The sequence below is a fragment of the Amaranthus tricolor genome, chromosome 15 (assembly GCF_026212465.1).
Source record: "Amaranthus tricolor cultivar Red isolate AtriRed21 chromosome 15, ASM2621246v1, whole genome shotgun sequence".
In the NCBI taxonomy this organism is placed as follows: Eukaryota; Viridiplantae; Streptophyta; class Magnoliopsida; order Caryophyllales; family Amaranthaceae; genus Amaranthus; species Amaranthus tricolor.
The window spans coordinates 15,040,134-15,063,401 of record NC_080061.1 but is presented as its reverse complement, the minus strand read 5'-3'; the positions used below and the strand labels follow the sequence as shown (position 1 = coordinate 15,063,401).

The 23,268-nt window shown below is 32.3% G+C and overlaps 2 protein-coding genes across 6 annotated transcripts in view; one reads left to right on the top strand and one right to left on the bottom strand.

The window, feature by feature from the left end:
- The window catches only part of LOC130801417 (uncharacterized), a 43,625-nt gene extending 42,426 nt beyond the window's left edge, over window positions 1–1,199 (bottom strand). The window contains exon 1 of one of the 4 annotated variants that reach the window (XM_057665265.1): window positions 1,059–1,199. The gene's annotated coding sequence lies outside the window, so the exon portion shown is untranslated. The remainder of the gene's footprint in view (window positions 1–1,058) is intronic. The other 3 variants (XM_057665266.1, XM_057665268.1, XM_057665267.1) reach the window with 3 other exon arrangements.
- A 67-nt stretch (window positions 1,200–1,266) lies between these two features.
- Window positions 1,267–20,117, top strand: LOC130801419 (tRNA (guanine(26)-N(2))-dimethyltransferase). 2 transcript variants are annotated; one of them, XM_057665269.1, is made up of 6 exons: window positions 1,267–1,790; window positions 4,395–4,595; window positions 4,899–5,001; window positions 6,890–7,093; window positions 7,786–7,848; window positions 19,729–20,117. In XM_057665269.1, the coding sequence occupies exons 1-6, from the start codon at window positions 1,267–1,269 to the stop codon at window positions 19,831–19,833; spliced, it is 1,200 nt and encodes a 399-aa protein (XP_057521252.1). In that variant the 3' UTR covers window positions 19,834–20,117. The 2 variants fall into 2 exon arrangements, with proteins under 2 accessions (XP_057521252.1, XP_057521253.1); XM_057665270.1 differs by lacking the exon at window positions 19,729–20,117 and adding an exon at window positions 7,937–9,404.
- Window positions 20,118–23,268: the final 3,151 nt, after the last annotated feature.

The following is a 23,268-nucleotide window of genomic DNA, read 5'->3' as shown; positions in this document are numbered from 1 at the left end:
CTGAGATCCTTAACAAAGCTGGCATGTCCTAATGCAAGCCTGCTCCTACTCCTGTTGTTACTTCCGAAAACTTTGTGCAAATGCTGGTTGTCCTTATGATAATCCCACTTTGTATCGTAGTTTGGCTGGAGCTCTACAGTATCTCACTTTCACTCGCCCATACATTTCTTATGCTGTTCAGCAAGTTTGTTTATTTATGCATGATCCTCGGGTTGAACATATGGCTGCTATTCACCGCATTCTTCGATATATTCAAGGCACTCTTGATTATTGTCTACAATTGTATAAGACTCCCATCTCTTCTCTCTTGTCCTATACTGATGCTGATTGGGGTGGTTGTCTTGATACCCCCCGCTCTACTTCTGGCTACTGTGTTTTCTTGAATGATAATCTGATCTCTTGGTCTACCAAGCGTCAACCTACCGTCTCTAAGTCCAGTGCCGAAGCAGAATACCGGGGTGTTGCTAATGTTGTCTCTGAAACTTTTTGGGTTCGCAACTTACTTCTCGAGCTCCATTGTCCTATTCGTACGGCTACTCTAGTTTACTGCGACAATGTTAGTGCTGCTTATTTTTCAGATAACCCTGTTCATCATCAACGCACTAAACACATTGAGATGGATATCCACTTTGTTCGTGAAAAAGTCAAACGTGGTGATGTTCGCGTTCTTCATGTTTCATCCCGGTTTCAGATTGTCGACATTTTTACCAAGGGTCCTCCTCAAGTCCTCTTTGATGATTTTCGCTCCAGTCTCAGCGTCCACAAACCTCCTGATTCGACTACGGGGGTGTGCTAGAATAGAATTATTAGAATATTTTGTAAATATTCATATCTTAGATATTATTGTGCAAATATTTAATTTCCTAAAACTCTTGATTATATTTTGTATATATTCTATTCTCATGAAATGAAATGGCAAGAAAATCATTTCTAATAGGATCTCACTAGAACTTTACCTTATAACATATAATTTAATACTTAAAAATTAAGTTTTCTAAAGTAAATACATTCCAAAGTAAGAAAATAAGCACAAGATAAAACGAAGCGTTTAAAGTTACCTGTATTTACTTTCGGCCATGTGACTCACTCGCCACTACACAAGATAACACAGTTCCAGACTACCAGTCTTCCAGTGTTCGATAGTATTCACCAACTATATCCAAAAAAACCCGCGAATAAAAAACACATATACCCAAAACGCTGCGAAATTCAACTCCGAGCAACAACCGATTCTAATAAGTTATCCCGCCAAATAACCTGCTTTAAATGTCAAGTTTTTCAATCCCAATTCCACCTTCTTCAAATTACCAAACAGAAAGAGGTCTCCAATTCCAAGTAGGTGATTCTTTTTTCCGCCGTGAAAGCTTCACGGGTCGAGACCTAGGCGTCCTTGCAGCCGCACATTATAAGCGTTCCAACCTCGAGTTACGAGTTCTCGACGCAATGTGTGGATGTGGGGTACGCTCGCTTCGGTATTTAGCCGAATCCGAGGCGAATTTTGTGCTTGCAAATGATGCAAATGATGAAAACAGGGGATTAATTATGGGTAATTTATCTCAAATTCCGAGATATTTAGAGGGTAAAAAAAGATGGGTAGTAACCCATTTTGATGCAAATAGAGTAATGAATGAGTGTTATTTACAAAGGGATTTTTATGATTTTATTGATGTTGATTCATTTGGGAGTGATTCAAGCTTTTTAAGGTCTGCTTTTAATGCTCTGAAATTGAGTGGGTTAGTTTATGTGACTTCAACGGATGGATATTCGGCTGGAGGACACCGTCCCCATAAGTGAGTACTACTACTTCAATTTCTTTTTTAATTTTTTTTTTAATTTTTTTTAATTTTTACTTTGTGAAGTTTATACAAATAAATACTGCTTATTTTCTTTTGCTGTATGCGGAAACGAGATCTTTCCATATTCCATTTATGTGGAGTAAAATCAAAGGATAGAAATGGGAAGTATTTTGAGTTAATTATTTTAGAAGTGTATGCCCACCAATTATATGTAGATTGACTATTGTGTCTGTGATTTCATTTTCGTGAATTAAAATTAGTAAATCCCAATTATTGTGTTGTGTTTGTTAAAATATTTAGAAGAGTTTGTCGGTATTTACATTTTCATCCACGTGATTCATCAAGTATACGTCTCTTTCATATTACCCCTTCCTCTCAATTCTCATTACTCAATTTGCATCAGCCATATAATGGATAGAATTTATTTGAGGAGGGAATTAGATAAATGTTTCCTTTTTTATTCTTTATAATATAACTATATTTAATTCATTCATCCTGATCTTTAATAAATATTTTTGATTACTGCTACACTTGGGCACTTGATTATATTGGGATATATTGATGTATTCTTTATTTCTTTTTAATATAAATTTTATTCAGAAAAATAAAAATTTCTAATTTTGTAAATTTGATCAATTGTTAACTTAAAGAGAATCTTGTATTTTACTTATGTAATTTAATATTTTTGCTTTAAAAACATAAGAATTTAATTTAATTTAGCATTTATTAATTTAGCATCAATTAATAGTACTTTAGAAGAAGCCAATTGTGGTCATTTACCTTTTAATAGACTTAGTATTTTGTTTCCTTCAATAGAAGATTATTTGTTAACGAAAACTTTCTTTTGTACAGTCTGTCCTGCAATAAGACAAACTTTCTTTAGTATTTAAACTTTTGCATGTAGACACTTGGGGTCCCTTTAAACACAATACAAGAGAAGATTCACATGGGTACTGAAATGAGAGCTAGATTATATTTTAAGAAACAATTCTCAAACTCAGATATCACCAAGATCGAAGGTATGAAGTACCTTGATGAACAAATAACACTTTCAATGAAAAGACAATGTTTGAAGGAAATTGAAATCCAAACAATGGACATAAGTATTTACGAGGTTCACCCGATATAAATTACGTCCTCGGAGGTGTGTAGTTTCTTTGTTTATACTAGAACAATGGAGTTTCAAGAACTCTTACAACAAAGTAATACAATTGAGAGTAAGAGATTATAGGCTATGTGTTTATGCTAAGGGCTTGTGTTTGATGATTACAATTGAGCATATAAGCTTTCTATTTATAGGACTAATTACATTAATGAGTATTGCATACTTAAAGCCAAGAATAATTGCATAATAATCAGGTCCAAGAACTTTAAAGGTCGAAAAACATAATCCTATGAGCATCAGTCAAAACTGCTCGTTTAAGGCAAGCTTGTGCTCATTCGAGTCTGCACTTCAGAAGGCTATTGTTTGCACCAGCAGTGCCCGTTTGAGCACTATTCATGGTCGTTCGAGCACTACTTTTCTGCACCTATTGGATTGTTTTGATCAGCTGCTTCATTCAAGGCACTTTGGATCCTTTGATTGCCTTGTTCAAGCACCTTGTATGGAATCAAATTCTTAGTCTTCTACACTCCTCATTGAGTACTGTCATTATCCCATTAACATCACCATTTACATCACATGTTTAACACTCTTCAGCACCTTCATAATTTCATGCATTGAACACCAACTTAAACACACACTTTAAGTCACACTTAAACACCCATCTAAATTCACATCTTTATGCACACATCAATGTGCATCATAATTGGTGCACTCAAGTCACTATTACTCTTAACGGGTACATGTTGTTGAATACAAGAATGATTATCATACTGTTTTACAATAGTTCTTATCTTATGTTGAAAGACAAATGAACACAAAAGTTCAAAGCATTAGATCTAATAATGCCAAAGAGTAAACAGAAGGTGAAACAAGAAAGTTTTTACTCAAACAAGGTATTGATATTCAATCCTCTTGTGTGAACACTCCACAACAAAATGGTGTTGTGGAGCATAAATATAGACATTTCTTGGAAACATCAAGAACATTATATTTTTAGTCAAAGTTTCCATTATTCTTCTGGAATGATTGTGTGCAATGTGATGCACATTTGACTAATAGAATGCCTTTGCAGGTTTTAAGAGATATTTCTCCATTTGAGAAAATTGTTCAAATCAAAACCTAACTACACTCACTTAAGGGCTTTTGGTTTTATGGTTTTCCTTAACCCTTAGAGATAGGCATAAATTTGCACCAAGGGGTGACAAATGTGTTTTCCATTAATCTTGTTCTTCAGATTCTTTAGTTTGTTTGGTCACATGGGTTTGTTGTCTGTTTGAGCTTCTTGTAGGTTGTTAGAAGTTGTTATAAGAGGACAGTTGTACCATTTCTTTGTCAGTTTTACTTCATGTATCCTATATATATATGTAGATTCATAGCATAGATTTGTTATCTTTATTCATTGTGTAATATCCTTTGTATACTTTTTGATGTTATGATCAGTCATAAGGATTGATTTTTACATTCTCTAATTGTGTTTTTTGTATGGTTGGAAGTTCGTTAGCTAGCTATGGAGCTTATATTAGGCCAATGCCTTATGCGAATGAAATAGGATTGAGAATGCTAATAGGTGGTGCTGTTCGAGAAGCTTCTGTAATGGGATATAATGTCACACCTCTCTTCTCATATTACTCATACCATGGACCTGTTTTTCGAGTTATGCTCAGAGTTAACCGTGGCAGGCTTAATAACATTAGGTGATGCTTCTATCTTCTAACGCTCTTTATTTACTTCTTATCTTATTACGTTTAGCAATTATATAATCACCAAAATCATAATATGATATTCATTATTCATTATGTGTTTAGTTCAATGGAAAATGTATTTGAAATTTTTTTAAAAAAACAAATTTCCACTAAAATAGTTTTAATCATTATTTTTCTTATGTTTTGTTTATGGAAATCTATAATGCTAGTATAGAAATTAAGGCTCTAGACTTGAATTTGGAGCAATTGAGTGCTACAAATTAACATAGGAAATTGCTTTATGTTGTGTGTCAGGCATTATGGATTTGCAAGTTATTGCCACAAGTGTGGCAATTCTCAGGCATTTAGTTGGGATGAACTTGGAAACTTTTCCTGCTCATATTGTAAACATGAAAAAGTAAGTATATATGCTTTAAACATCTCTGTAATTCTTTATGACAACTGATTTCTACACTTTGGTTATTGTTAGCTAGTGATGGCCACGGTTCGGGTTGGGCCGGTTCCGTTCCGAGTCCATCGGGTTCCGGTTCTACCCAGTTTCGACTCCATATGGAACCTGATTCGAACGTTCCGGTTCTAGTTCCGGGCGGTTCCAAACGGTTCCTTGGCGGTTCACGAGGCGGTTCCAACTCGCGGGTCGGGCGGGTCGAACCATCGGTTCCATTCTTATTTTTCCTTTAAATATAATATAAAAATACTATAATAATGCGGACGTACATTTGATGATTACTTTATTATTACCGAAATTCATTGCTTGTCATCGTTATTAAAATATTTACTAAAAAGAATGAAAAAAAAAATTAATAAGAAACGATAAAGATGATTAATAAAAAAAGAGGGAGAAAATAGACTTGAACCTAGTACCTGAAGGAATACTAAGCTGCCTACGTATCCCGAAGGAATCAAAGCCCACGTAGTTCTTTGTCATACCTTTTATTTGTAGTTGTTGAATGTTGATTGATCGTTGTCTGATTGATCCTATTCGTCTTCGTCATCATCATCTGGTTAGTTAGATGCTTCCGCTGACTCTCCTCCTGACGATGATGTAGATGTATCCATCATCATCCATGGATCATCATCGCGTTGATCATCATCGTTCTTGAGTCCTTGTGTTTGGAGCTCCGCTTGATCACAATCTTTCTTGCAAACACATATTTGAATAGTATGTGGAGCAAGACGAGATCTCTTTTCGTCTAGAACTCTTCTACCTGCACTAAAAGCAGACTCCGACGCAATCGTAGAAACAGGAATTGCAAGGATATTCTATGCAATTCTCGATAATATGGGAAATTTTATGGATTTATCTTTCCACCATTCTAAAATATTATAGCTACCTTGGTTAATGTCAAAGTGATGTTTAAGATAATTATCTAATTCTAAATATGAAGTGGAGGGTGAGGAAGAAGATGGTCCTGCAAAACTATCATCTTGGCTTATTATGTTAGCTATTACGGGATTATAATAAGTGGGACGTGCCGAGACGCTAGCACGCCTAGACGTATCGCGACTTGGGTTATATACACTAGCATAGTAATCATAAAGTTCTGCTAAAAGTCTTTTACAATTTTCAACATAATTATGTATATTACTAGGCGGGCGATCTAATGATTGGTAGTAAAATCCAATTACTTCCGTAAGGATTTCTGTCTTAAAAAATGGGTCTAAAATTGTGCAATTCCATAAATAAAAGGAAAATCTGTAAAATACGTCTTCCACTAGTCCATCATATCTGCAAGAATCGGCTTTAAATATATGTTAGTATCATTATGCGAATGTTTAAGAAGATGATAAAAAATAGTAATACATTCAGTTATTACTAAGTGGACGTTTGGTTCGTAAACATATGAAAAAATCTTAGTTGCGTGGACATACGTTTCTAATATTTTCTGTACGCCTATAGCTAGTTCCCATGTTTCATCACTTATATGGCTATCTGTACACTCACTATACAGTTGTGTTATAACTGGACGATAAGTAATATCTTTTTTTTAATAAATCATGGGTTGAGCCCCAACGTGTAGGAGTATCTAATGATCAATACACTTTTATACGTTGTGGTTGATGTGTAAGAAATAATATAGTGAAGTAGTTATTTGTTTTAATCGTTTAATTGTATACTTTCATGATAATAACTTTTTATAATTTTTAGTTGTGCATATTTTAATATATAAATGATCAAAATAACGCATGAAGTTGCGCAAAAAGTCAAATATAGCAAATAGTCACTGTGATGCAGTTTTAATAGCATTAATTATGTGGATTAAGATGGTTATTTTTTGATGTAGCATTCTACAGGTTCGGTAGTTGTCTCTGGTCCACTATGGACAGGGCCACTTCATGATGGCAACTACCTTACAGAGTTATTGGAATTAGCTAAACAATGGGGATGGATTGGAAATGGTGTGGGTCTTGATTTTGAAAAGTTCTTTAATCTTATGATTGATGAAAGCAATCCAGAATTACCATTTGGTTACACCAAAATAGATGAGGTTTTTCTTTTCCTTATCTAACTTCTATTTTTCTTATTTATATGACTTTTACTCTTAAATTCTGCATTTATGAGCATAGTCGCGCATGTTTTATGTTAAAGACTAAACACCCGATGTCATTGTATACAAGTGAGAAAGGGTGTGGAAAATACTAAAAATGCAATTACAAAAGTGATAGCCATGTTACTCAGACTCTTCTTTTCTATCTTTTCTTCTAGACTTTTGGGATTTTGAATTATATTTTTACACTTTTCCCCCTATTTCAAGTAGGAAGGATTCTTATGGGTAAGAGAAGGGAGAATTAAAACTTTGTGTAGGTAGTGAAAATAAAAATCCTATCACAAAGGTTAAAAAAAACTCAACAAATAATATTCTCATTTCGACACTTCAGTTGAAGCCAAAATCAAGAATTTCTTTTCGAACACTAAAACAACACTCTAGTCTCACACAAGTGTCCAACTCTAAGTAACATAATGAGCATGATTTAGGCCAAATCCATGAAGTTTTTCACTAAAATTACCGAGTCAAACATTTTGACAACATCCAAACCCAACATAAGTGCTGAAGTTTCAGTAACATAAATCATGGTGTGGTGAATAAGTGAGATCAGGAGGTTTTGTCACTCTTTTTATTCATAACTCTTGCTTATTGCTTATAATTTACTCTATTAACTTCTCCTCAATTTCTGACAGATATCTAAACGTGCTAAAGTCAATTCTCCGCGCCTCATAACGTTGATGACAACTTTGCATGAGGTACTATTTCTAGACTCTAGTAGTACTCTTCTTTTCCATACTAAGAAAATGACCCATGACATTGATTAGGAGTTTGATTTTGTGATAGGGCAAACCAACACATGGTTTTAAATCTTTATGATGAACAAACTCGTATTATTTTTTTTTTTGAAAAAATAAATGTAATTTTAATTGAAATAAACATCTATCTGTTGAAATATAGTGTGAAAGGTAATTAATGAATATAGTGTGAAAGGTAATTAATAAATTTATCCTAGTGTGAATGCATTCAATGTAATTGCAGATGAACTTGCCTATAAATATGGAAGTTCACCAATGTAAAAAAACCATACCAATGAGTAAAAACATCTCCATCTTGTAACTTTTACTCATTCTATTTCATCCTTATCTCTCTAAGTTTTAACACGTTATCAGCACTAGCTCTACCCTTAATAATCAAGAAGGTAATATTTTTAAAACCTAATTAAGCATTTTTCTTCATCAGTACCCACAAATGGACCAACAATCAAATGGTATCAACATCGTCATCCAAGGTGTTTCTAACACATTTTTATATTTTATAATTGAGCATAATTCCATACCCTTCACTACAAACCCAGCAAAGAATGATTTAAATCAGCTCCGACATAATAATCTCAATAATACTAATGGTCCACTAGTACCACCAACTCGTAATTCACATGTACGACCAACTAATAATCCACTAGTTCCACCGACTAATATTCCATCAGTACGACCAACAAATAATTCATCAACACAACCAACTAATAATGCTCCAACAACATCAACTGAAAATAAACCCTCACCAAGTAATAAAAGAACCAAAGATAATGAGGAAGAAACAAGTACTAAATGCTGCAAGATGAATAACCCATAAAATAATTTATTGGACAATACATTACCTTTACGGATGACAACGACACTTTATTGTTTTTGTTATTATTTTATATCGCCTATATGGCTGGTTAATTTTTTTTTACCGTCCATTTAGTATTATTTATTTCTTTTGTTACTTTTTAAACCGCCTATATGGCTGGCTAATTATTTTTCTTTTATCGCCTAAATGGACGGTTAGCATTTTTTTATTCTCGTATATTTATATGTGCATTTTTTTATTTGCAGTATTTGCATTTATATCCATGTGCATTTTTTTATTTACCTTTTTCTTTACCTATTTTTTTTAAGTATACATAAATAATACGGTATATTGTACAATTTGGGATAACCCTCTATAAAATTGGATTACCCAAATTTTTTTTACCACATACCCCTTATCCTTTCAACTTTACTCTTTACATCAAAACCCTCTTTCTCCTTCTTCCTTCCACCGACAATGTACCCCTATCACAAAAACAATCAAGCTTCTTCCTCTTCCCATACTTTTAGATTTGAAGAAAATTTTCCAAACTCAAATTATATATCTCCTTAATTATGGGTTTGGTGGTCCTTCTTGTCGCATTAGGAATTATAATAATTATGAAGAAGTAATTTATTTTGAAGAAGAAGAAACAAAATGCACAAAATTTTCTTTGTCATATTTTCTTTTGTTTATTAGTGCATTTTATATGATAAATTATACTAATATATTATGTATATGCTATTTTTTTTACCCTCTTTAGCATTTATTGTCTTTAATTTTTTTTCTGTTCTTCTCATTATTATTATTATTATTATTATTATTATTATTATTATTATTGTTGTTGTTGTTGTTGTTGTTGTTGTTATTTCTCTTGCTCTTGATTTATTCCTAAATTTATTATCTACAACAAATTCATAATAATAAACCAAGGGGGAGAAGATAACGAAATTAAAACATCATAATTTTTCTAATGGTTTATTATTATGAAAATATAAGAATTATTGCATTGTCATATACTTACAAAACAATTATATATTATGTAGCAAGTATGACAGAAATTATCAAAAGATTATTCAACATATTAGACTTAACTGGACAAAGTTTCTTAGAATGGAAAGAAGATGTCATCATGAACTTAGAAACTCAAGGATTTGAACATACTGTATTGGAAGTAAAAGAAAAGGATCCAATAGATGGAACTCAAGCTACTAAAATAAAGGTAGCTACAAATCAAGAAAAGGCCAAAGACTTAGTCCTCTTGAGGCATCATATTCATGATAGCCTTAAATCTGAATATTTATTTATAAAAAATTTCAAAACATTATGGGACTCTCTTATTGAAAGATTTGATCACCACAAAAGAGTGCTTCTTCCACAAGTTAGCCATGAGTGGATGAATTTAAGATTTTCTGATTTTAAGACTCTCAGTGAGTACAATTCAACATTATACTGAATTGCATCAATGTTGAAATACTGTGAGCACCCGGTGACTGATGCCCGGTGACTCATGCAGAAATGATTGAACTCACATTATCAACTTTTCATCCGTCAAACATTATACTGCAACAACAATATAGGCAAAGAAATTTCAAAAGATATTCAGATCTGAGTGTAATACTCTCACTGGCTGAACAACATAATGATCTTGTCTGGAAAAATCATAATATGAGACCTATTGGATCTCAAACTATCAGTGAGACACACTCTACTAAAACACATATGCCTGAAGCACATGCTGTTGAAAATAAAGGCCGTGGAAATTATAATAACCGTGGAGAGGATGCGGAAATTTCCGAGGAAGAGGACGAGGACAAGGTCGTGAAAATTTTAATGGATATGGTAGAAAGTTTCAAGGATTCGATAGAGGCCACTTTCCCCAAAATTGTCAAAATGGTCATTACAATAATAATTTTTGAAGGGGAAAACAAATTGGAAATCACAATAAAAATAGCCATCAAGAAGGCAAAGAAAGTATTTGTTACAAATGTGGCATGACAGGGCATTGGGTACGTACATGTTGTACTGCCAAACATTTGGTGGAGCTGTATCTAGCTTCTCAAAAGAAAAAGGAAAAAGATGTGGAAGCAAACTTTAATGAAGCAAGCACCTCAATGCCTAATGTCGATCCTTATAACAAAGCAAGCACGTCAATGCCTAATCATGACCTTTCAGACTTCTATTAGATGGCGATGAAAATGATAAAGAATATGACGAAGATATTTGAATTTTTCTTAACAATGTTGTGGTGCTTATTTAGTTGTATTTCCTTTTTATATGCAATCTTCTTTTTATGTATTGATATCATCTAATGTTAATGAAATTTTATTTTAACTATCTATTTATTTAATAAGAAGATATGGATCAAAATGGATTCAAATGTCAATGCCTCTTAGATAGTGGAATAACTCACACTATCCTAAAGCACAAAGAATACTTTTCTGAGTTGAAGATGGTGAAAGCAGATGTCACCACTATCTCTGGAACTACTATACTAATAGAAGGATATGGAAAAGCTTAAATAATACTTCCTAATGGGACAAAACTAGTAATTAATGATGCTTTATATTCGAGTAAATCTCGACGAAATCTCATAAGTTTCAAAGATGTACGCTAAAATGGATATCATTTAGAAACAATGACCGAAAATCATACTGAATATTTATGTGTAACATCTGAAAAATGCGGCAAGAAAAGCATTCATGAAAAATTACCAGCATACTCATCGAGATTATATCGCATTAATACAAAACCGGTTGAGATAAACATGATGTCTAACCAGAAGTTAGATAATAAAGAAATGATGAATTTATGGCATGACCGATTGGGTCATCCTGGTATGGGAATGATGCAAAAATTATTGAAAATTCAATTGGGCATCCAATGAAGAAAATGAGAATTCCCCAACCAAATGAATTAGCATGTTCTGCATGCTCACAAAGCAAATTAATAATTAGACCATCTTTAAATAAAATTGCTACTGAAACTCCTAAATTTCTAGAAAGAATTCACGGAGATATATGTGGGCCAATTAATCCTGCTTCTTGACATTTAGATATTTTATGGTATTGATTGATGCCTCAACACGATGGTGACATATAAGTCTTCTACAGACTAGAAATGTGGCATTTGCGAAATTACTTGCTCAAATCATTCGATTGAGAAATCAATTTCCAGATTATACAATTAAGCGAATAACGCTTGACAATGCCAGAGAATTTACATATCAAACTTATAATAATTATTGTACGTCAATTGGAATTGACGTAGAACATCCAATAGCTCATGTTCATACTCAAAATGGTCTAGCTGAATCATTGATTAAAAGACTCCAATTAATAATGCAATTAATAGCAAGACCATTATTAATGAGGTTGAAATTGCCATCATCTGCGTGGGGCCATGCAATAATACATGCATCGTTATTGATAAGATTGAGGCCAAGTGCTTATCATAAATATTTACCACAACAATTAGTGCATGGTCAAGAACCAAATATATTACACTTGAAAATATTTGGATGTGCAATATATGTCCGTATTGCACCACCCTAACGTACAAAAATGGGAACACAAAGAAGGTTGGGAATATGTTGGATTTGAATGCCCATCAATTATCAAATATTTAGAACCAATGACTGATGATTTATTTAATGCTAGATTTGCAAATTGTCATTTTAATGAGACAATATTCCCATCCTTAGGGGGAGAGAAAGTGGACCAAAATAAGAAGGAAATAGATCTTACATGGAATGCAATGCATTTGAAAATATATGATCCAAAAACGAATGATCTGAACAAGAAGTTAGAAAAATCATCCATAATCAATATATTGCAAACAGATTACCTGATGCATTCGTAGAAATAAAACAAGTGACAAAATCATATATTCTTGCGGCAAATGTTCCACGAATTGAAATTCCCATTGATAACAAAGCCACTGAAAATGAATCTATTGCATGCCGGAAGCGTGGAAGACCACTTGGTTCAAAGGATTTGAAACAAAGAAAATCCAAAAGGTTGAATGAAATGGCAAATGTTATCAACATTACTTCTCCAAAAGGACTTAAGTTGCCAGAAAACCACAAATCACGAGAAATGTTTTCCATAAAGCTAAAAAGGTCACTTTATGGACTAAAACAGTCTGGAAGAATGTGGTACAACCGTCTTAGTGAATATCTCCTGAAAGAAGGATTAAAAAATGATCAAATCAGTCCTTGTGTATTTATTAATCGGACTCAATTAGGATTTTCTATAATTGCAGTTTATGTGATGATTTAAATATCATTGGAACTCCCAAAGAGCTTGAACAAACTTCAAAATACCTGATGAAAGAATTTGAAATGAAAGATCTTGGAAAACAAAATTTTGCCTCGGATAAAAAATAGAGCACTTAAGGGGTGGAATCTTTGTGCACCAATCCAACTATACAGAAAAAGTTCTAAAAAGATTTCATATGAACAAAGCTCATCTGCTGAGCTCTCCAATGATAGTGCAATCTTTAAAACCAAAAGATGATCCATTTCGACCTTGTGAAGAAGATGAGGAGATTCTTGGCCCTGAAGTGCCATATTTAAGTGCAATTGGAGCTCTGATGTATCTAGCTAATAATATAAGACCTGATATTGCTTTCGCTGTTAATTTATAAGCCAGATATAGCAATTCACCAACAAAGAGACATTGGAGTGGGATAAAACATTTGTTACGCTACCTTCGAGGAACTAAAGATCTTGGACTATTTTATCGATTAAAGCAAGATGCTACTCTTGTTGGATATGCAGATGTTGGATACTTATCAGATCCCCATAAGGCTAAATCACAAAATGGATATGTATTCACATATGGAGGTACCGCAATATCTTCGAGATCCACGAAATAGACACTAACAGCTACATCATCAAACTATGCAGAATTGATCGCCTTTTATGAAACAAGTAGAGAATGCGTTTGGTTAAGGTCAGTAATTGGTCATATTCAAGAAGAATGTTGAATATAATCTATAGTAAATTCTCCAACTGTAATTTTTGAAGATAATACCGGTTGTATTGAACAAGTTAGTGAAGGCTTCATAAAAGGGAATAGAACCAAAACATACAGCATCAAAACTTTCTTTGCACATGACCTCCAGAAGTATAAAATAGTAAAAGTCAAACAAATTCAATCAAGTGAAAATCTTGCAGATCTGTTCACAAAGTCCCTTCCATCAAAGAGATTCGAGCAACTTGTATATAAAATTGGAATGTGTCATCTACGAGATATCTATTGAACTCAGGGGGGGATCATACTCACTGCACTCTTCTTCCCTTCGTTCAGGTTTTTATCCCATTGGGTTTTTCCTGACAACGAGGCAGTATTAAATAGAAATATTGTAATAATATTTTTTTTTTACATAATTAAAATGCATTCAAGGGGGAGTGTCGAAATATAGTGTGAAAGATAATTAATAAATATAGTGTGAAAGGTAATTAATGAATTTACCTTAATGTGAATGCATTCAATGTAATTGTAGATGAACTTGCCTTTAAATATGGAAGTTCACCAATGTAAAAAAACCACACCAATGAGTAAAAACATCTCCATCTTCTAATTTTTACTCATTCTATTTCCTCCTTATCTCTCTAAATTTTAACACCATCTTCATTAAACCAAATAAAGAGAAGCCAAGGTAAAGAGACCTTAGGGAATAGGATTGATACAAATTTATTCATCAGTACCTCCGTATCGCATCTAGCCATAACAATATTACTGCTTCTATGCACATGATTACATTGGATATCAATAAAAGAGATTTAAGGGACATATTACGATCATAAATCAAGAAAATCGAGGCAAAGCCACAAGCTTTGTTGTGAAGAGTAGCAATGGAGTTTCATAGAATCATCGTCAAGGTGGATTTGAGGGAAACCCGACTCGAGACCCAAATCGACACAAAACAACGCCGCAACAGCTTTGCTAGAGCCAATTTACCATATCACCTTCAAACACCTAATGCCTGCAGCCACCACCTTACCATTATTGTCCTGAATAACAGCTCCAAACCTCTGTCACAGTCATTAGGATGGGCTCTACGATTGATAACTTCTTAAACCCCATTATGTCTATCATAAACCTTGAAAGCATATATCTCTTCTCTCTAGATGCATCTTGATAAAGCTTAGTGTTGTCTTGTAAGGATCAAGATCTTCATTTTTAAAGAGTTTATGATTGCACGAACTAAGCAGCTCAGATCAACACACATATTTTAGTTACCTCATCTTTCGACAATGTTCCACGATTCTGTAAAAACAATGCTGCAAAGGTTTCTCGAGGAGGGAACTAGTAAGAGGATTATCAACCCAAATGGTGTTACCACCCCAACTGGTGTAACTAGCCCGACAACCACGAGATATCGACTGCATGTTGGATCTTGTAACCAATCTGCCAATAATTTAGTTTTATTACAACCTCAAGTTTAAAAAGTCTCTAATTAATAATGTCGTTAACATAATATAATGCATCTTTGATTACAGCATCCCAAAAGAACTTGCATAATATCATTAAACACAAAAATAAGGCACGATCCCAAGATGAACTTATCACTGACCATACCTATAAACAATCATCGTCACCTACCAAGTGACATGCCACAAAAAGGACGAAATCGTTCACAAATCAGTATACATTGCAATTTGCATATACATATCTAATTCAATTAAAACACTTTGGTGGATTTCAAGAAATAAACTAAGTTTAAAATATCATACATCAAGGCTTTTTTAAAAAAGGAATACTATAAACAACATTGAAACTCAATACTTATCAAGTTTAAAATAATCAATATCTGTGAATTCACAAGAATATTATTTGAACGCACACTAAAGTGGGAAACTTAGTTCTCGAACCTCCTGTAGTTGGGGATCATCCGTCCAGAGAATATACCAGACCTTTCTACTTGCTACAAACATAATCATCATTCACACACCAAAATAAATACTTTTAAAATATTTCTTGCAATACATAAATCATTATCTCTAATACTTGTCAACACAATATTCTTATTTAACAAAGTCCCTTTGATACGAAACTCTTGTCATCAAAGAAAGAAAAGAACTTAACTTTTGAACATAGCCCCTTCGATACAAAATCCTTGTCATCAAAGGTAGAAAACAACTTAAATCATTTAATATTTCATTAAAAGATAATTAACTAAGAATGTCATTTAATAATAAACCACACTTAAGTAGTAAATTGAAGTAACTTTTCATAAGAAACTACTATAAATAAAAGTTTTTAAATACATAACCATCTCTTAAAACGCTTTAGATAATACGAAATTTTGTTTGAATCTGAATTTTTATAAAGTTTACTATAAACAATCCATTTTTCTCAATTCAGCAAGAAGGACTTCTATTGAAAAACTTTACTCTTCTTTAGGGAAACACATATACTTAAATAGTCTTTATATATATAAAAAAGAATACTTTGTATAAAATAATCTCAAATTAAGTACTTGTAAATCATTTTCAAGATATATATTTTACAACATAAAGTAAGTACATTTAATCTAAGGATCAAACGAAAATATAGTTATTTTCTTTAACATTGTTCACCAAACCCCTCTTTTGATTTTGATGACAATAAAATCTTAATTTAATAACTTAAGTTTATTTTGAAAATATTTCAAGATTTAACATGTATGTGGATGAAATACTAAAAGATGTGCTTATAGTACACTCATTTGCTAATTTAAATTGATTTTAGATGTAACATAGTTTGTAAGAATTATTTGCAAATACCATAACAATTTATAATAGTAAACCAAATAAATTTGTATATCAAATCAACCAACTTTAGAAGGAAAACCAAATGCAAATGGACTTTAATAAAACAATGAGCATTGAAATCTTTACTTTGCATCTAACAAAATAAGACCTAATTCATTCAAACTGAAAAGTTTTTGAACTCCGATTATTTTTTACACTTGAGGATAATAACTAGAGAAGTTACTAGCACTAATCCAAACTCAAGGCTTAAAGCTAATAACCATAAACCATATTTTAATCAATTAGAGGATATTTCTCAAGCTAAGAGACTCTATGGCCACATCTTTCTTTATGGGTATGGATTGCCGTCTTTCTTTCCTCACCAAACTTTAATCTAGTTTTTACTATGAACGGGATACACTTGGTATAATGATGATGATGAATTGAGAAAAACATTTATTTCAAAATAATTGTTGATTTTTGAAATGATAAAAATTATATATAAAGGGTATATGTTTGCAGAGTGTGGCTTATTAAAAATTAAGGCATATACAAAATTTTACCTATACACATCTTTTTATGACCATGAAGTTGATGTTCTTAATCTTACTGATGTTTTTTTTCTTCATAAAATTTCACACATTTTTTTGTTTCATTTTTTAATAAATGTTATAGTTTTTTTGTGTTTATAGTCTAATTTTAAATGCATTACATTTCAACATGAAATTTTTAGTCCATGATTGTTTTATTTTGATACAATTATCATAAAACTTGTTTTTAAAATTTATAAAATTCACATCAATATCTATTTATTGTCTATATAATTTTGGTGTTTGAAAAAATTTACAATCAATTCAACTATGAAAAAACAACTTCTAGAAATCAATGTTGTCGTGCTAAAAAAGGTAGCAAATAAGGGTTGGAGAGCGTTTTTTCGGGAGACTTCCTCCGAAGACTAAGTCAGTAGTGTTTAACAAAAGGTGACTAACCTTTTTATTAGAGTACACAAAGGTTTTTCGCTCTAATAAAAGAAGATTCGGGGCTTGTTTATGGATGTGAAATTCTTTTTGTGACGTATGAATGAGTGTGTAAATGTTAACGTACCTTACGACTATGCATGGGACTGTATATATAGTCTAGGTATTTGGAAATGTGTTCCCAAACCCTAGTTGCTAGGATCAGACAAAATTACCTTTAGAATCTTCCTTGGGATCGTGGAAAGGTACTGAGGACCAACGAGATCATATGCACTACTTTTGTGGAGCTCATTGATTAGCTATTTATCACCTACAACTTATGTTGCTTTGACTAGGGTATGGGTATCGGATACGTGTGTGGATCTTAAAATCCAGTATAGTAATTTTAGAATTTTAGGATATGCGGCTAGCGTCCTATTATTGGATACGAGTATAAGGATACAACAAAATAATTTTTAAAAATCTCATATAATACAAATATACTTAAAATTGCCTAAAAATGTAAATAATTAATAAAATTAGTAGTGGGCAAACAAATGAGAATGTAAGGATTATTACTATTATTATTAGTAGTAGTATTTCCTCTATTTCTAAAATATACCTTAACGTAATAAAGAAAAAGAAAGAAAAAGTAAAAAAGTAAAAAAAAAAAAAAGAAAAAAAAAAGAAAAAGCTTCTCTGAGAAGCTTTAAGAACCCATGACTCTCTTGAAATTAATTAATTAACTAAATAATAATAATAATAATAATAATAATAATAATAATAATAATAATAATAATAATTTTGTTGTATATAACTAAAAATTTCAATTAAATAATCTTATTGAACTAATACCAATTTCATAATACAAATTGTAGCGTTTATATATCATGAATATTCACTGAATCACTAGTAGTAAAATCATGAGAGTGTTTTAATTATTTATGGGAAATAGTAAATAGGCACTATTCCCTAAGAGACTTGTCCTTACTCATTACTTTTCCATTTATCTCTTTCAAAAGAGACCTTTAATTTTTTCGGAAATCAGTATTACTCTTTCTTTTCCTTTTCTCTTTCTATGTCTTTATTTTCTTTGTTAAATTCTCTTTATTTTTTTCTCTTCAATAATTCATGCTTCATCTTCTTCAAAAATAAAAATTACTCCCTCCTTTCATCTTCTTTGTTTGTTATTCTTCAACCCTTCTCCTTTACTATAAATAAATAAACAATAAGCACAACAATAGTTAAAATGGATTTAACACAACAATGGTGTTAATTATGCCACACCAACATTCAATCCGGCGTACCGGACACGTATCCCGCACCAGTATTCGTATCGGCCACCAGACATCGGTGAGACGGTAAAAACGAAGAGTTTGTGTAACATAGCCTACAACTGCCTTTTTGTCACCTTGTTATAAATGTGGTAAGCATAGTACAAGGTTGATATTCTCCTTTTTGGTATTGTTTCACCTTGTACATGCATGGTACTTTTGATGCACGTGATTAAAGTTGTTCACCTATCTTTCTTCTTGCTAATGAACATTAATGACCTTGGGACATGCCCCAAGATACAAATACCTCTGTCATAGTTGCACTCGTTATTGCTCTGGTAGGTTTTCCCCTGGAGATCCCGTCAATTTGAGGGCCTCAAGTAAGGGTGACTTAGCCTTTACTAAGACCATGGTATCTTTATTAGGAGGTTGGGACATCTAGGGGAAGCGTGAGAGATCCTTGGCGGTATAGGAGAGGAAACATGGGTCTTTCTCTCCTAAGGGGGTTATTGGGGTACTTAAATCGGTCTAAGGAGTTGGTTAACCCTAATAACAGAACGCTAGGACCTGTACTATAATCTTGGCATGTACAATACTAATCACTAATCATTACATTCTACCCCACCAAATTAAAGATACTTGGTGGAAATAAAAAGGAATACCATAGAAGATTTTGTGCATACAATATTCTAGCCCTACAATTCAATGATTATATAATTCTATTTTTTAACTTTTATGTTATAAATAATAAAGGTAATAATAAAATTATATGGTTAGTAAATCTCATTAATACATTTTCGTAGACCATTTATAGCATGCGTATTCAAAAATATTGTTTCGCGCGATAACATTTTCTTTCACAAATTGACACGTGTACAGTTAGTTTTTGCATTAGTAACTGTATATGATATATTATATATGATATGATATGATGATATGATTTTGAATTATGATTATGGTTTGGTTCTGAAACTACTCTTTTAGACTGGATACTATTTTTATTTCTTTGTTCATTGAAAATAAAATTTTTTTCTGTTATTTGTTGTTTTCCAGGCAGGTTATGTTGCAAGTCGGTCTCACATTGCATCAAATGCGATCAAGACAAATTGTCCAATGACAACATGTATTAAGATGATGAAGGACATTTCCATTCACTAAGTGAATTGAGTATTATCTACACAATGATTGGCCGTGCATTTGGCTGTTGTCATGAACAACAAAATAATGTAAAGCTTGTCCAATTTGTAGTCAATAGCGCATACTAATTTGAATGGAGATAATAATATAAAAATGCACAAGTGTTTTAAACTAGTTTTTGACTTTTGGTGGAAAAAACTTGTTAAGATAGATAACATATCTTAAGACCTCAAACAAAAGCTTAAGTTGATGGTTGAGGCACTAGGATATGTTATGTACTCTAACAAAAATAGATTACTTCATAAGGCACATGATCGTATTTCATATGTTTGATCATTTTTCTATAGTATGACATAATATCTAATATGTTATGTATCAATGTTTAACATTCTTGTTTAATGCTAAGTTTTTCCGACAACTAATTGATGTTTGTGGAAGTTGAGAAGTTATGACTCTAAAAGACTTTTATTGATTGTTTCTCATTGCTCATGAGGAAGGTGAATGAAAATTTATATACTTCATATTCTCATACATTGTTTGAGTTGGTTTTTAAGAGGAGTTTTATGGTGATGCTTGAGTAAAGGCTTAAATTGTGCACAATCTGTTGCCGCCTGTCTGTCTAGCTGGGCTTGGGCTTAGGCTTAAAGAATAGAGTTAAGGTTATATTTTATACCGGCTCTAGATAAGTGTAATAGTCACTTATTACTTTTTCAGTCTAGATTTTGTAAGTATGATTGACACAATAAAAGTGTAGACCTAGTATACGGTTGAAACCATAGACAACTACCAAGACGTTGTATACGGTTGAAACCTCAGAAGGTTTCAACTGTTGAGCATTTTTCATTTCGTTAAAGAGAGGCCTCAAATTCTCTTAAAGACACACATCTCTCAATTTCATTAGAGTCTTCCCCTTTTTCTATCTCCAAGTGTCGCATACTAGTGGTGGTATTCAATACTACTGTGTTAAATTTAGCGAACCACTAGTGTTAGGTCGTAATTTGCATTCAAGTCAGCGATGTTCTACCTTGGCCTAGTGATTATACCGTCCTTCATTCCATTTTTATACTTATGGATTTACCAAATGTAACTTAAACATGCAGCTCATAATATAATCATTATTGGCAAGAAGAGGAACATAAAGATTAGACATGGTATTATTAAGCAATTTAACTGATCCATTGAAAAATGGGTTAACAAGGAAATAGGCCCTTAAAACATCGAGGGGGTGGAGCTTAAGCCCTTGGGTTGAGGTTATGTGGTGGATACCAATATTTCGGTCAAACTAAGCCATATAGTTTTGACATTCACTACATATCCCATCCATATGGAGCGTGGTATTGCTTGTATAAATCCATAGCTTTTATTAGGTGCTATTGAGAAGCACTTGATGGATTTGTAGTGTTGAGGTTGAGCTTTCCGCTCTTAATGGTGGTATTAGTGGGAAACACTTGATGCACTACGTACATAAGTGTAAAAGTATGCTCGCCTTCTATGGAAATAAGGTTATTTCCTCAAGCACTTGTGAGAATTAAGATAAAAATAGTACATGACTATAAATGTGCTAGAAAGATATTGTGGAGTTTTACACTCAATTAAGGTAGACATGTGTTGTGGGGGTCTCAACCAAATGCTAATGATTTTAGGCGTAATTTTACTCACTAGTAAGTAAGTTGTTGCCTCACTTCATTATGTGTTAGTTCAAATCGAACGATATTGATGCTTGAGTGCTTTTCCTTGTTTCTCTTTTGTGAGTCTTTGTGGGGGATTGTTAGGAGTTGAGGAGTTAAGACTCTAAAAAGACTTGTATTAATTGTCCCATATTGCTCATAGGGAAAGTAAATGGTCATATTTCTATAGTTCACCTTCCATACATTGTTTGAGTTGGTGTTAAGAGAAGTTCTATGGTGATTTTTAAGTATAACCTTAGACAACATGCAGGTTGCCGTTGAATCGTGCTTTTTGGGCTTGGAAAATGGAGTTCTGTTGAGCTTATTTTTACAAATTTTGGGATTAAGGTATGTAATTTCATTCCTTTATCATGGGTTTTGATATTCAAAAAAAAAATGTTCTACCAATTTCAAATCTAAATTACCCATCTTATTTTGAAAAATGAAAAATAAAATTTTCTGACCTTATTTTCAGCGGCACGTCAGTCACCGAAATACTCGCCGGAGTGCATTTTCGATCAAGCTCATGGTTGCATTCTCTTTATTTGTTTCCTTAATATTATAATATATTATTTACTTTTAAAAATCCTTTTTGTTTTAATTTTTTTATTTTATATTTTTAAACTACTTATACGTTCTTTTAATATTTTAATCACGTGTTTGAAATTACCCTTTCTAAATAAATTATATAAATGAAAAGAGTCTTTTAATTTTAGTGGGTTGATTTGGGTATTAATATGAATTATATTATTGTTATCTTGTAGACGTAGACGAGGATTATTAGGAGTGTACGTTTATATTCTAGAACCGCTTCACAAGATAATTCTCCATGTTCATCCAATTAGAGCTATTTTGTTAGTATTATGCACTAAATGATAATTCATGTGTTTAAATAGGATACATGATTTTATATGATATTATTATTTTTTGATGAATTTATATTATAATTTTAATAATGATTTAAAATTTATGATATTAATTCTGTTTGCCACCAATTGAGATTAAATTTTTGATTTGGCAAATGAGATTATATTTGGATATTCTCGAGATATATATTTGTTGGAAAAATTTATGCTCATAAAATAAAATATATAATGTATGTTTTATTAAATGTTTGTGTGCTCATGCTAATTATTAAAATATATTAAATCACGTAAAGTGAAACACGAGGGAAACGAAGCTCTTATATTTGTTGTGATTCAAATATAGGGGTGATGAACAAGTTATCTTGCTTGGTTAGTATAGCTGCCGACAAGTATTTTTATTTTTGATCCTTGATACATTTTTTGATCCTCCTTTTATTTGTTGTGATCCAAGTAAAAGAGGGGTGTGCACACTAGGGTTACCTGAAACTACTACGCTGGCGTTGAATTATTTGAAGTCACGATCTCTTGATGAAGTAGTTATTGGGGTAAAGCCTCGACCTATTGCATTCTTGTTCCCTCAAATTAATAATTGATTATGTGTTTGTAACACCCTCAAAATAGGTCGAACTTTTGAAAACACCTTTAATGAAATACATGAACCAAAACCGACTTATGGGAGTGTTACCGCCACATCTATTTCTAATAAAATAAATGTAAGGCTTAACGACTAAGAAATAACTTAATAACTTTAAATCCACCAAAGGGTCTTACAACATAAGAAAAGACTAAAATGCAATTTATGTCCATATAAAATTTAAACAACTTAAGGTAAAATTTACTCTAATAAAAGCTATATTTCTAAGTGATCCTCACTCCACGATTCCTACGCAATCAATAACCTGCAACATAAAAATGCAAGAAAA